At 37.0% G+C, this 15,387-nt stretch overlaps 1 protein-coding gene across 13 annotated transcripts in view; it reads left to right on the forward strand.

The window, feature by feature from the left end:
- Positions 1 to 15,387, forward strand: part of EFR3A (EFR3 homolog A) — a 76,066-nt gene that overhangs the window by 14,694 nt on the left and 45,985 nt on the right. For 9 of the 13 annotated variants that reach the window (XM_085053592.1, XM_085053593.1, XM_085053598.1 and 6 more), the window contains 3 exons: positions 8,320 to 8,396; positions 10,235 to 10,362; positions 11,699 to 11,849. In XM_085053592.1, coding sequence (XP_084909718.1) covers positions 8,320 to 8,396; positions 10,235 to 10,362; positions 11,699 to 11,849 — 356 coding nt within the window. Of the gene's footprint in view, positions 1 to 4,649; positions 4,803 to 8,319; positions 8,397 to 10,234; positions 10,363 to 11,698; positions 11,850 to 15,387 lie in introns of those variants that run through there. The other 4 variants (XM_085053588.1, XM_085053589.1, XM_085053591.1 and 1 more) reach the window with 3 other exon arrangements.

Here is a 15,387-nt window from a genome sequence, read left to right on the forward strand (position 1 = left end):
AACTTTAGCTCTGCTACCCCTCAAGAATTGCATGTTACCCACCTCTGGCCACCCTACAGATAGGCTAAGTGTTGCTGCTTGGCCTGTTACCTTTCAGCCCTGCCTTGTGTAGTATCTTTCCTCTCCTTCAGTGTCCGTGCCAATCTGGAGGTGCACCAGCCTCTTCTGTAGTATGGTCTTTGGTGTTAGCTATTGCTCCTTAAGCTGAAACAAAGTGGGAATGAGGTGGTAGGAGAGGTGCAGGTGTTGCAATCCCCTATCTCAGTGGAACTCATGGAAGAGTGTAAAGCAAGTTAGTTGGCCTTTGAGCACATATGAAGTTCACAGCACTCCTCACTGTCACCTGCAACTGTCTTTTGCACCTGGCAAGTGTTCAAGGGTGCAGGATTCTGAAAATGGCTCATCTGGGTTAGAGAATAACTTAGGGTCAAAGTGAAGGCAGCCTTTGCACAGGATTGTCTGGAACTGGGAAGTTACTTCTGTGCCAGGATCATCACTGTGCTGGGGAGACTCCCATTCACTGGTACCCATCAATGCTGGGGGGAGCCAGGCATTTGGACAAGCAGAGATTGGTCAAAATATTTTTGTTAAGTAGCAGAAGTAGAAGATGGCTGCTGTGATAATGTCAGTCTTTCTTTACTTCTATTATTCTGAATTAAGTAAAGAGTGTCCTCCTGGCTCAGTGTGTTACTGGATGCGCACAGTGTATGTTTTGTCAGTGTTAGGAGTCCATTCTGTGCTCTGCTGTTTGCCTGGATGGAGGAATAATAGCAGTTCATATGCTTCAGAGAATACACAAAGCACTATGAGCCTCTCTTTCACTCCCTGTCTCCTTTAGTCCAGTAGTTTACTTATGTCGCATTTATCACTGATTTATGAGACACCTTGTTATGAAATCAGTATTTGTTTAGAAATAGGAATATGATAACACAAAACCTCTGTGTTTGGTTTTCTTTTTCTCTCCTCTGGATTTATCCCCTAAAACTTATTTCCCAACTGCAAACCAAATAGTGAAAGCAGGAATGAAAGTTGGACTTAGCCCATTTGTTTTTTTTCTCTGAACAGATTATCAGTGCCAGCTGTGATGAAGAGAGGTCAAGGAGATTTATGTAAATGTGCCTTTCCAGTCTCCTAAAGTCTCTTTCTTGGATTGCTTCAGTGATGAGAAGCAAATGGTATTGGCCAGCTTAATAGGAATATAAGTAAGGCCAGGAATTAAGCAAAATTCCTAATGTCATAGAGCTTCTTCCACTGGAACCATATTAGCTTTAGGTAATTTTAATGCTGTATTAAAAATAGAGAGTGACAGTGCTATCTCAGAGCAGGAAAGGAGGAGGCGGTGTTTGGGAGAACAGAAATGAGCAAGTAAAACAAAGTTACTATGTGAAACGAGCAAAGGTGGGAGAAAGGAGAGACAGTATGGAAACACTGCTGGTGGTAGAACTTAAGGAATGCAACTGGAGAACCTGATGTAGTGGAAAACTTTCTTTTAATGGATTTTAATGGATTTAAAACACACTGTCCCATGGATAATACCTTCCAGGGGGATTTAATTGCTACTGGCTCTGGAAAGAGTACTTCATTGAAGAAGCTTGCTGGTGAGCATTATTTGACTAGCTTGGGATTTTTTCCCTACTTCTTATTCATAACTTCATGTGCGTTGACACTTCTTGCTTTCACCAAAAGTTTATATTCAAATTACTGTTACATGCTTTTCATCATAGCAAGGTGTGCATCTCTTCATGCTGATTCCATGCAGTGCTACGGGTTTGGAGAAGAGTGGCTGGGAAGCTGGCAGAAAAGGACCTGGGAGTGTTGGTCAGCAGTGGCTGAACATGAGCCAGTGTGTGCCCAGATGGCCAAGAAGGGCAGTGGCATCTTGGCCTGTATCAGCAACAGTGTGGCCAGCAGGACCAGGGCAGTGACAGTTCCACTGTACTCAGCACTGGTGAGGCCACACCTCGAATTCTGGGTCTCTCACAGCAAGAAAGAGATTGAGGTCCTGAAAGGTGTCCAGAGAAGGGCAACAGAGCTGGGGAAGGGTCTGGAGCACAAGTCTGATGAAGAGCAGCTGAGGCAGCTGAGGGTGTTCAGCGTGGAGGAAAGGATGCTCAGGGGGCACCTTACCAGTGTCTACAACTCCCTGAAAGGTGGATGTAGCCAGCTGGGGGTTGGTCTCTTTTCCCAAGTAATAAGTGACAGGACAAGAGGAAATGGCCTCAAGTTGCACCAGGGGAGGTTGAGATTGGGTATTAAGAAAGTAATCTTCACAGAAAAGGTGGTCAGGCTCTGGGATAGGCTGCCCAGGGGAGTGGTGGAGTCACCATCCGTGGAAGTGTTCAGAAAATGTATGGATGTGGCACTTCAGGACATGGTTTAATGGTGAACATGGTGCTGCATTGATGGTTGAACTTGATACTCTTAGAGGTCTTTTCCAACCTTAATGATTCTATGATTCCAGTTTGGAAGAACTCTTCTTGAAGTCGTATTGCACCAGAATTAACTTCAGTTAACTTTTTAGCTTACTGTAAGACATTCTAAGAAGAAAGCTGGTTTTTTGGGTTTTGTTTTCATCTAAATAAATATAGTACCAAAATATTTTCAAATAAATGTAAAATTGCCAAACCTAGGTATGGATGGAATTTTCCCTGTTAGGTGTTACTGAGGGTTTGCTGTCATGGGAGGGGTCAGATGTTCACATCAAGATGAATATCATGTTCTCAATACAAAAATTTCATCTGCATGTTGGACATTTTCTTTGCTACATTTTGATGGAGAGAGGCTTGGCCACTTAAAAGTCAGTTGGCACTTGGGTGAGGGGAGGAGAGGCTCATCTGGGGGATGTGACTTCATCCTGCCTAAATGATGAGTCCACTGTGCCCTCTGGGAGTGCAATTCAGGGACATTGCAATGGCTGATCAGCACATCCTTACAGCAGTGGTTCTTTTTATAGCAGAGTGAAGAATATTTTTAATTAACTCCCTTATATGGCTGGAATAATTTCCTTGCTATAAAATGTCTGATCTCTTTTTCATAGTGGAATAGGAATGCCCTTGAAAATAATTTTAGTTCTGAATTAAATGCGTCAACTAATACTAACAGTTCAGGAAATAATGAGGTATGGTGATTATGGTTGAAGTGTTATTTTATGCACTTTCGCCAGGATATTTGAAAGTAATTTATTTATTTATATTTTTCATCTCCGATACAGAAAAATAGGCAAAATGAAAGTTTAATATATTAAAGCCAAGTAAATTTTTACGTGGTTATATTTAACTACATTGAGCAACCAAATGTAATTTTAATATTGCTCAGTTTCTTGATATTAGCAAAACGTGCATTTTTCTTTAGATTGAAACTTTTATGTTAGTTATACCATTTTTTGATAGAATGAGATTTTTTTTTTTAAAGTTTGGAAGATAGCAAATAAGTTAGGGATGACCAGATCCAAGATTGGGACGTAACAAAAATATTCAGTGATTGAACATGAAATCTTGCTTCAGATTATTAATGCTCTGTAAACAGCTGACAACAATATTAGACAACATTACAAAACTTTGGAAGAAATTCCAGTATTAGATAAAAGAGCTGATCTATTTTCCTTTTTCCTAGGTTTTGATAAAGAAGAAAATAATGTGGCAGTTTTTAACTTGATGGGCAGAACTTGGTGTTTTATGTTTAAATCCACCTTGAAGGTTTTGTTTTCCAGCAATTTTGCATGAGTAAGATGTAGCATGAATATTCAGAGAAACTAATTTGAAATACAGCTTTATTGTAATACACGTTTTTCTAATTTACACCATAAGGATTCCTGTAGTAAACTATGTGGTGACAGTTTCTGTGCAGCTTAGGCTTTTCTTTGAGTTTATTAGCACTTACCTCCTAGGTCTAGAATTGGTATAGAATTTTTATGTAGTGGAAATTGTTAGCTGTGTTTTTATTAAAAGCAGTGCATATAATTTCCAGGGTTTATAAAAATGTCTGTATGAAAATCCTGAATTTGTGTTGCCCAAGTGGATGTAATGTAGGAAGTGAAACAATAAATGCTGAGAATTAATGGGAAGCTGGAAAATAACTTCAGAACTGCATAACTCAAAATTGATTTTCTACCTCATGTGTCATAATCATGTTAATGATTTAAGTTCTGTAATCCTTGGTTCTTAAATTTGGAAGTATTATTAGAGATAATTTCATTATTTCTAGATTGTTTCTTTAATCTTAGAGGTAAATTTTTCTGTTAGAAAAAGTCTTTTTGGACAGCAGTGTGCCTTATATACATTTCTCTCTGTCTGTTCCCCAGGAGGACCAAGGGAGTAGGTTTTGCTAAAATATTTATCACTCTACAGTGATCTGTGGCAGCTGACTGAGGATAGTTTTTCCTGAAACTGTATGGATTTTTTACATCTAGTCAGAGAAATAATGAACTGTGTGTTCTGGGCAAGTTGAAGCAGTGAAACTGTGCAGTTTCATTCGAGGAGCTGAGAATCACACATTGACAATGTATCTTTTATTCTTTTCTCTTGTGCCTGGCCTTGTTAACAGAATTTGATACTGAAGTTTTTCACGTGCTTGGTGGCTTTATGCAGATGTCACTGAGCTGATCAGATAAGCTTACAGTGTTGCAGAGACCTCGCGGGAAGTAACCGCAGCTATGTGAGTGTGAGAGAGCGAATTTCTGGGAGAGTTCCCGGGGAGTGAATTCATATCCAGGATGAGGCAGTATGTGCAAGTTCCAACTGTTGAGCAAGAAAAAGCTTATGATTATAATTCTGCTTTTGAACCGAGACCGTGTATGTGTTTGGGTAGGTGAAATTCCCATTTTCTGATAGTGGGGCTGTATCTTACTGCTGTTGTGTAGAATAAATATGTGTAAAAGAAATACCCATGCAGCTGGTAAATGTGTACAGTCTTAACATGTAAAATACAGATTAAGGACTCCTTTAGCAGAAGAGAATGTGCATGTTTGAACTTGATAAAAATCCCACTCTTGCAGAAGCAAATAAGGTTTTTTGAACCTTTTACATTAAACTATCCTGTTACAGTGTGGAGTTCTCTGTAGATGTTGGTTGTACCTTTATATTTACTTGCTTAAAATGATGTAAAGATGTCTGTAAAGGGGAGGCCATTAAAATGCATATTTTGCCTAACACTGAAAAGGAATTGTCATAGGATTTTTCCTCAATAAATCTGCATAAAATGGAACAGGCTCTTTTTACCTGACTGTGTTCTACAGACCTACAAAACAGTTTATTTATGTGAAATGAATGTGTTTATTTGGATAAATTTTTATCTGTGTTAAATTGGTATTCAAGATGTAGGGAATCCCTTTTTAATTACTCATCTTCTGTTCGTCTTTTACAAGATTCATATTTTTGGTCTATGTAGTAAAATGTTCCTAAATTTTATGGGTTATTTTTAATGTAAGTTGTTCACTTGATTTTTTGGGGATTTTGTTTTGTTGGTTTTTTTTTGTTTTGTTTTTCTTATATTCATGCATTCTTTAAACCTATTCCTGCGATTTTATTAATCTTTCATGGTTATATCAAAATTACATAACTATGCAATGATTAGTAGTTTTTCAACAAAATCCATGTCATGACTGTTAATTGTTTTGGTTTTTGCTTTTGGTTGTCGTTTTTTTCTGTGCTGTTTGGAGTGCCTGTCAGTTGTATTTCTGATAGTGTTCTGCTTGGAGGCTGAAAGCTTTGACAGAATAAGTATCCGTTTCTGATGCTAGACTGTTCTGTTTAATGTAGGAAGTTCTTTTGATGGTATTGACATCATATTAATTTTAGGTTTATACTTTGATGATAAAGAATTTTTGACAAGTTTATGGGTTTTTTCCATGTAAACTGTTCTATAATTAAATGCATAGCAATGTAAAGATACTGCCTAAAATCCAAGATGGGGAGAAAATGTTAAATCTTATATATACTTACTGTTAGGCCTTTTTTTGGTGTCAAAATTCACCATGTGCCATAAATTTGAAGAGCAGTATTTCAACAATATTATGTTTCCATTAACTGAAACCATCTGGTAAGGCTGCCAGAATGAGTTGCTACCGTTATCTGATCTTTTTTATCCATCTCAAAGGAGTAACTGTATCCAGATTTTATGTTAAATTTATGTAATTAACATGGGTTTAAAACACCATTTTAAGATTTAAATTGCAGTTCTTTGCAAAGATTTTCTTGTTCTGTAACTTAAAAAAAGGAGAAAGGAATTGTAAAAGTATTTTTAATATCAAAATATTTTGCTGCAGTTATTGTTAGACTATTTTGCTGTATTTAGTCGTAATCAAACATACTGTTTACTGTGGACCAAAGTTAATGATCAACCATAAGGTAAAAAACCAAGCAGGAGCACCAAATACAGAGAGTGCTCAGCCAAGTGCACAGTTGCATACCTAACTCAAGATATATTTAGCACTATGATGTCTTTTTGGGTGGATTTTGATGGTCTTACTTGAATCTCCTAATACAGAATTATATACTAGACACTAATACAGTACTCCTTTCTTATTAAGATTTTATTTTTAAAATATTGTACAGCATACTCTCAATATAATATCTTGTAGAACTGTCTAAATTATTTCTATTTTAAGTCAAATAGGGTTTAACCTCTTTAAGTGCCTACACTTGCCAGTGGCATATTAAAGAACCTTGATTTTACTTACTTCATGCCTGCAGCTTTTATGTAAATGTAGATTTTCACATTTGTTAGACCTCTGTCAGTAGGACATCAGCAGGAGTTGTGTGAAGAACTTGACAGTAGTAACAAAGTACTATTTAACAAAAAAATTCTCAGTGTTCCAGTTGTTTATTCCTTGAGTGCTTTTTGTTTTCATAATTGTGTATTGAGGTCATAAGTCAGTGTTGATCTTACTGATGATACAGGACTCTCTAATTCATGAGCTGGGGAGAAATCAGGACCATTGGGGAGAACTTGGAGTTAGTGCACAGTTTTAAAATCATAGGTCTGTCTTCAATAATTGTATTTAATTAAATAAATTGCAATAATTAAGTTGTCAAAGCATGAGCAAAAAAGATTTTTTGTCCAAAAGATTAATAATATCAGAAAACAGGTGCAATAGAGAGAGAATGTCTACTCCTGTAGAATCTTGTAATAAAAAACAAGTACAGCAGGGGAAGTCTTTGTCATGAATCTCCCAGATGTTTTGATAAATATGGATAAAAACCACTACTTTACTTAGATTACTTAGATATCTTAAGTAACGAAATACAAGTCTTGATGCATTTGCAGATAAATTATAATCATCAAAAGTTTATTCCAAGGTATTCTTTATTGTTTTCCTTTTTTTACTATTTTTAGCAAAGTGTTACGAGATTATTTTGAGTATGCAAATGGATACATTTAATAAGGCATTTGCAAGGTATTTAGCTACTCTGAATCCTTCACGTGTTGAGACTTGAAAGAAATGATCTGCGTGTATGCTTGATATATTATTATTGTGTTATTGTTTACTCAGTGGTTCTTGTGCATTAGAGCTGCTTTGACGTTGATCTGAGGCCTGACCAGTGAGTTAGTCAGATATGCCCACTGAAACATTTCAAACCTGGTTTGTCAAAAAAAAAAATTAAAAGGAAATAAGTCTGCCCTGATAAACAGCTGGACAGGTACCTAGAAACTTTATATTTATTATTTATTTTTGTGCTTTGCAGGTTTGTTATCTTTCCAGAGCAGGCAGTATGACTTTCAAAATTAATAAAATCGAAGTGACATGCATTGCTCTGATTATATGGACTAGTGGCAGTAGTATGAGATAAAAAAAATCAATTTCTCTGCTTCAAGTGACTGTCATTTCACTGATGCCCAGTAAATGGAAGGATAAAGGATAAGGAACAGGAAGGCAGAGCTTGTTTCGTATATTATGGTTTATATGGGTGCCTTTAAAACAGATTTCATTTTTATTTTCTTTTTTAGAACAATGAACATAATCCACATCTTGATGTTTTGAAACAGTGATTCAGAATGAAGATAAACCCTCAAATAAAGTAGTTTTGGTTTTAATATAACTAAATTTTAAAATGCTCTGACTTTTCTGCATGTTTTTAGGTGTGGATGACAGGTGCATTTTTAGCACCCGAGATGCTTGCATATTTTCTCACGTATTACAGTGTGATATTAGTTTTGCTGATTTGACTTATTTGTATTTACTTTCAATTCCCTTGTTTTTACTTTATTGCTGATAGCAAGCTGAATTCAGTGTTATCTTCTTCCTCCATGCCTGTCAGCTTGTCCTTTCAAATGAGTCTCTAGAAGTGCATCCTAAATCCTGTTGGGTAAATCTCTCTGCAGGTGTTTGCTGCTGCTGTGCTGCGCTGCGACCTCGCTACAAGCGTCTGGTAGATAACATATTTCCTGAAGATCCAAAAGTGAGTCATGACTTTAAAATTTTAAGGAGTTGGTGTTTGAAGATTTTTGGTTATAGCTACTGCTGTAGCAATTTTTTTTTAGATTTTATTTTTTCTTTTCTCTTTTAATGTTTTGCCATAAATTCTGCTTTAGCACTTGATAGCTTTAAGAGAGGTTAGTAGAATAATTTATCTGGAGAGGGTCCCATATAGATCATCTTGTCTAAGTCCATTTCCAAAGCAGGTCTGCACATTGATAAATAAAATTAGTATGTTTTGCTCAGAGAAATAGAGATTTAATTAAAGAAGGTGTTCTGCTGCAGAGGTAGCACTTGACTTCATCACTTCTTAGAACCATGAATGCTGTCTTGTGGTTTCAGGTGTGAACATTTTCTGGTTTTCTACAGGATTTAAATTTTTTAACTCTTGACTTACGACTATGAACATTTTTATAGTTCTGGTAGACTGTTGTGACCCAAAAAGGTTTTTCTGGTGTTTGGTTTTTTAAATTTCTCCAGGTACTCATCTGCAATTTTATTTCTTTCCCATTCACTGCAATAATCTTGGAGCTATATTAAAGCCTCTTACTCTCTGTGAAAATAAGTAACTTCAATGTACCATTTAGTAATGACCATGTCTACACATAATCATTTGACAGCTCAGACTGATCAAGAACTTACGTTGCTCTATTTTTTTAACTGTGTTACCAAATTTTTATATCTTTTGTTATAGTAGAGCTAAGCGGAACAGTCAGTATTTGCATAGTATTTGGCTTATATGTTACAAAATATGTGGTCTTTTCTTTTAAATTGTGTTGTTACTGAGTGCCAGTGATTATGTAAGTGCATGTTACTGGCTTTAAAGGAAATGTTTTCTGTGTATGCAGTATATAGAATGCAGGGGGCAGTATGGTTGTATAGGCTTATTTGTTCTAATCTCCTTTTTGATACAGGTGAAGAAACACCTGGAATTGCTACAGTTGTATTGTAAATAGTTTAAATCTTACTCAGTAGCTCTGAGTTGGCACTTCTTAGTCTCTGCTTTGGTTAATATTCATTGACTCAGTGCAGGCACAGGCCAGTCCATGATGTTTCCCTTGAGTTGCTGAACTTCTTGAAAGTATGAGAAGATTTGCTTGGTAAAATCCATTAATCAATAATGAGTGTTTTAAAAGCTTCTAAGTAATTTATTTGAAAAATAAATGTTTTTATGATCTTCCAGGAAAAAAAAAAGATAAAAAGACAAAAAGCCTTAACCTGCTTACATGATAGTTATGATTATAACCTCATTTGAGTAGATCCATGTTGCTGTTCACATTGGAGCTAATATGATAATCTTTGATCCTGTTCTGACAATTAGCCTTCAGGTGTCTGGAGGTCAGCCTCCTTCGAGCTCTGACACTGAAGAAATAAAATATTTAAACTGCAATATAAAATATTTAAACTACAATCTTGTTTGTATATTTTGTCAAAATTATGCTTTGAATATACTTTAGGGGGGATGATTGGAACAGAAAAAAATTACGTTGTGCTAGTAGGAAAGAGGTGTGTCTTAGAGCTGGTTACAGATCTCACTACATACCTTCTCTTAGAATACCCCTTCCCTCACAAAGAAATGGTGGAGCAAGCTAACTGCTTCATTTGCTTAAAAAATATTTTAGTTGTTTCATGTTGCTGATTTTTGCAGCTAAGCTGATGGCAGTTTTGCTCAGAAGTTTGGGTTTTTTTTCCCTGTGGCTTATTTCCGTCTGTAAGGCTCTGATCTTTAAATGTTAATTAGAAAAAAAGGAAAAAAACACTTGGAAAGCTTTATGTTTCCTATGAACTGTTTAATTTTCTGATTTATATTTCTGGTTTTAGGATGGTCTTGTTAAAGCTGACATGGAGAAGCTGACTTTCTATGCAGTTTCTGCACCAGAGAAGCTGGATCGAATTGGGGCTTACCTGGCAGAAAGACTGAGCAGGGATGTGGTCAGACATCGCTATGGGTAAGGAGAGAAGTCACAGCATTAAAAATAGATGCTAACAAGTCATGGAATTTCATCATGTTTGTTCTGATCAAGTCTGGAAGGCAAGACAGATCCAGTCCTTTTGTGGGCAGTTAACCTTGTCTGGCTGCCAGTTGCCCATCCAGCTGCTCTCACTCCTCCTGCTCAGCCAGATGGAGAAAAAAAAAAATGGAAAACTCACGGGTTGAGATAAGGACAGGGAGATCACTCAGTTCCATCATGGGAAAAAAGAGACTTGGGGAGGATTGATTTAATTATTTCCAATTAATGACAGAGCAGGATAGTGAGAAATGAAGGCAAAGCTAAAAAACATCTTTCCTCCAGCCCTCTTTTGTCCCAGGCTCAACTTCACTCCCAAGTCCTTTACCTCCACCCCCACGAAGCAGTGCAAATTAGGAATGGGGTCTGCAGTCAGCTCATAACATTCTGTGTCTCCTGGTGTTTCTTCCTCACACTCTCACTCTGCTCCAGCATGGGGTCTGTCCTTGTAGACAGTCCTTCAAGAATGGCTCTAGCATGGCATCTTTCCACAGGGTGAAGTCCTTTAGGAACAGGCTGCTCCAGCATGGGTCCCCCATGGGATCACAGATCCTGCCAGAAAAGCTCCTGCATGGGCCCCTCTCCATGGGGCTTGCCAAGAGCCTGTTCAGCAGGGCCTTTCCATGGGCAGCAGCTTCCTTCAGGGCACATCCACCTGCTCCAGCTTGGAGTCCTCCATGGTCTGTGCTATGGATATCTGCTTACCTGTGGGTACTTCCAGTGTCTGTGAGGGGCTCAGGTTTGGGAGATGTTGGGTTGGTCTTGGAGCTGGCTGGAGCTGGCTGTGTCTGCCCTGGGGGTAGCTCCTGGATTCTCACAGAAACCACCCCTGCAGCCCCTTGCTGCTAACACCTGGCTATGTGAGCCCAATACACCCTTTCTTTTTAGCCCTTTTGGCTAAATCAAATACTTAAGTGAGATATATTGAGTCTAAGAAATGGCAGGAATTGGCAAAGGAAGGCAACCTCCATCACAGGCTGTCATTTTTTTTGTCTTCACGACATCTGAAGCTATTGTTTTAACTATAGAAAGAGTAAGTGGCCAACTCTCAATTCCCCACTTCCCCTTCCTCCTACCCACCCTCTGCCCCCCAGAAAAAAGAGAAAAAACGAGAAAATATGTATGTAGGAAATAACACTAAGTGTCATTTTTATACAGGGGGAAATATGTGTCATTCTTTCTTTTCTTTTTTATGTGGTAAGAACCTAAATTGAACTAATTGAGTCAATGATAAATGCAATATGTCTTTATGTGAGTCTCTCTAATTAATTTCCAGTTATGTTTTAATTGCCATGGAGGCACTGGACCAACTTCTAATGGCCTGCCATTCTCAAAGCATAAAACCATTTGTGGAAAGTTTCCTTCATATGGTGGCCAAGCTGCTGGAATCAGGCGAACCAAAGCTGCAAGTCCTTGGGACTAATTCTGTGAGTAAGCTCAGATGCTAAATCAAATCAAAGTAAATCTTTGCAATCAAAGTAAATCTTTGCTTGGGAAGGTAGTTTGAGAAATCTTAAAAGATCTGCCAGTTGACATGAATTGAAAGATGCTGTCTGTAGCAGGGTATATCCTTTGGGCCTAAACACAGAGCAGGTACCAGCTGGAGGCAGATAAACTGTTTCCTTTCAGTGTCCCAAATTCTTTTGATGTCTGGGCTCATTCCTTCTGAGAATAATTCCTGGAAGGAGCAGGAAAGCTGTTCTGTGAGTTCATATTTTGAGTCTTTAGGCATCCCTCCAGGAGCCAGTGCATATAGGTAAGACAGTGTTTTGTTCTCTGGTGGCTTACACTACATGGAAAGATTCTTGTTAGCTGAAAAGACCCTTTAAGTTTTGCAAACTCACCATCTTAGCAGCTTAAATATTTCAGGGTTTAGATCCAGGCTTGGAGGGCAAAATGAAGATTTGGAGATCTAGTTTTCCAATTAGAGTGGTGGGTACAATCAGGGTTGTAGCTCTGACATACTTGCCTTCTAACCATTGTATTTTCCAGCTGGTAAAATAAGAATTTCATAAATTCCAGGATTGTGATGTGGACTCTTTTCACTAAGAGAGGTTACTTTTACATGATTATAGAGTAGTGTTTGCATTTCATTGAAATTATTGTTAACAGTGAGGGGGTTCTTGGTGGAATCAGTAAAACTGTTGGGCTTTTGGGCTTGGTTCCCAGTTCAGGAAGACAGTGGGGTGTAGTAGAGCGATGCTACCCCAGAGTAGAACATCTTATTATGATGAAATAAAGAGAGTTTTGCTGTAATGTGGGGCAGAAGTATCCCCTTGTTCCCCCACTAACAGAGCAGCTTAACTGAGGGTAATGAGATCCATACCTCATACATATACTATTTTATTTATTTATTTAAATATCATTGAGCCAGGCTAGCCTGCTTCTTTTAATTTTGTTTGTATAATAATGCCTGACTGAGTTTTCTTAGGGAAATGGCTTTGGAACTTATTTCCTGGGCTGCCAAATGGTGAGGTGTACATCACTTTGCAGTTGTTTAAAATCCTTGGTGGCAAACAGTTACTGCCAACCTCTGTTCTGATGTACAAGGCATGTGTCACTTTGAAATGCTTGTAACTGAACAGAACTGCACCCTAGGGTAATCTGTTTGATATTCCTGTCAGTTCCTAAGTATTTTGTGAGTAAAGGACATTAATGGACTTCCTGAATTAGGAGATAATTTGTGTTTACCTTCTATAAAACTCAGAAACAAAAAATAATTACGTTTCCCTAAATAAGAGGTGAATCTCCATGAGGAAAGACAATTTTCATGGCTCTTCAACAGTATTCCAAAACCTAATTTTAGCCTAACTCTGCTAATTTCCCTAGGTGCCTTCTAGAGTTAATGAAGACAAAAGATACGAGTCTATTTCTATTGACTTAAGAGGAACAAAGGGTAACAGCTTGTCTGTTACCTACTGTGTTAAATAAATTTTGTTAGATACAAATAAAGGTTTTCATCATATTCTGCCTTTTTTCTTTCATTCAGAAGGAAATTAAAAAAAAAAAAACAAACCAAAAAACGAGAGGAGAGGGTATGGTGACTGGATAACATTTCACGTGCTTTAGCTATTCTGATGTGCCAATTTGCTGTGGAAACTGATATTGACTAGAAGAGAAGACTGGATTGTATATGAAGTAAATTTCTTTAAACTGGTGAAATGGCAACCTTTGGAAAATTCTACATAGCATTTTTTGGTTAAACTAAGTTTAAGGCCCCTACAAATTTAGTCTGCTTATATTTAAAATATGTGGAGTATAATGGTGGCTGTAAGTAGATTTTGATTATTTTCTACCCAAAGCTTCGTTGAGATAGAAAGTTAGTGATGTCTTTGAAGTAAGATTCAAACCTCTTTACTTGAGCTGTAGGGTTTTTGCAGCCTCACAGATTTTGCGTCAGCTATGGGGACTCCTGTGATTGCTTAAAAGTCAGGGTTTCAAATGAAGCAAATGTCTGTACTGAACATCTTTGAGAAGTTTAAAGGCTTGGAAACATTTGGAAGTGCCCACTGTCTTCTGTTTTGCTGGCTTCCAGATATTTGGGTTTGGATGCAGAACTTATTCTACTTGGTGCTCTATATTTTAGAAAAAAAAAACCCAACACTTTCACTTGGCTGTTTGTCATCTTAAATTCATTTTGTAATTTAAATTTCATTTAATTTATATTATAAGTCCATCTGTTTTTGGAAAGCAAACCTGAAGATGACTATTTTAGATAAATAATTGTTTGGGGTTAATTTATGTACTTTTAAGCCTGATCTTCAGGTTACATATAATTAATTCCTGTGACTTTTTTATAGGTTGCATTTATAAGCTATGTTAACTTATTTCCTTCAGCAGCAGTGATTTTTTTTAAAAATATAAATTAATTGTAAATCTATTTATATAAGGTGGATACTTACTTAAAATTCAATAGTGGATGTGTCGAATAGCTGTTGAGGTTTTTTTTATGTAGACCAAATTTCAAAATGATAATGTCTGTAGGGTTCAAAATGGCTTTTTCTATCACAGAAGATATTTTTATATGCCACATGCTAGGATACCATATGTTGGTGAAGAAACTGAAAAAATGTGGTGGGAAAAAGTGATATCTCCTTGGCTGACGAGTTACAGGATCTGAAGGCTCATTGCAATAAGCTTTTCCATAGAAACTTGTGGCAATACCTAATTTCTCTCTCCAATTTTCTTGCAGAATTTCAGTGACTGGGTAGCATGTTAAACATCTCCATTGCTCATGTGAAGATAGTTAAATATATTGCTCAGGTCCACAGTGTTATGTAACTAGGATAGAAGTGCCAAGCTTTAAAGTCTTTGACCTTGTGGTCAAAATTTTTTGGAATAAGAAATCCTATTTATATCTATTATCTATATCCAATTTATATCTATTTCTAAAGTTTACAAAGAGGGTTCAGAAAATTTCTTTAGTGAGCTGCTGGTCAAGACCAATTGGATACATAATTTAGTAAAACTTTCATCTTAATTCATATTTACAAGACTCAGTTAAATACAAAACATTTTAAGTTAATTTGGAATGCTGATGGGGTAAATTCTTTGTATTTTTCCAGTAAAATATTGGGTTTTCATGTGAAAAATAGTGTATAATATGTGGAACCCACTATCACCACATTTTAATTATGTACCACAAATGTTTCTTTAGTTGATAGGGTCCTTCCTTTTTATAAAGCCAGTTTCTTTGTAGGAGCAGTGAAATAATCATACGATCAGTGACACTGTTGAGCTTCCTGTGCATGAGGAGGTGGCTGTTATTGCTGGTTGTCATAATTTGTTATTTAAAGGAAGACAAGCAGTATCCCAAGTGGAAAAGTGATCAACCAGTGCCTGAGACAAGAAGACTTTTATACTTGTCAGTGTTGGCTTATAAAAGCAGTTGGTTTGGGCAGAATTGAAATGCATATGTATGTAAAAATAGTATAAAATGTCAACACTTTGAAATTAAGGAATGTC

Source organism: Lichenostomus cassidix, chromosome 2, assembly GCF_008360975.1.
Source record: "Lichenostomus cassidix isolate B80296 chromosome 2, HeHo_3.0, whole genome shotgun sequence".
NCBI lineage: Eukaryota > Metazoa > Chordata > Aves > Passeriformes > Meliphagidae > Lichenostomus > Lichenostomus cassidix.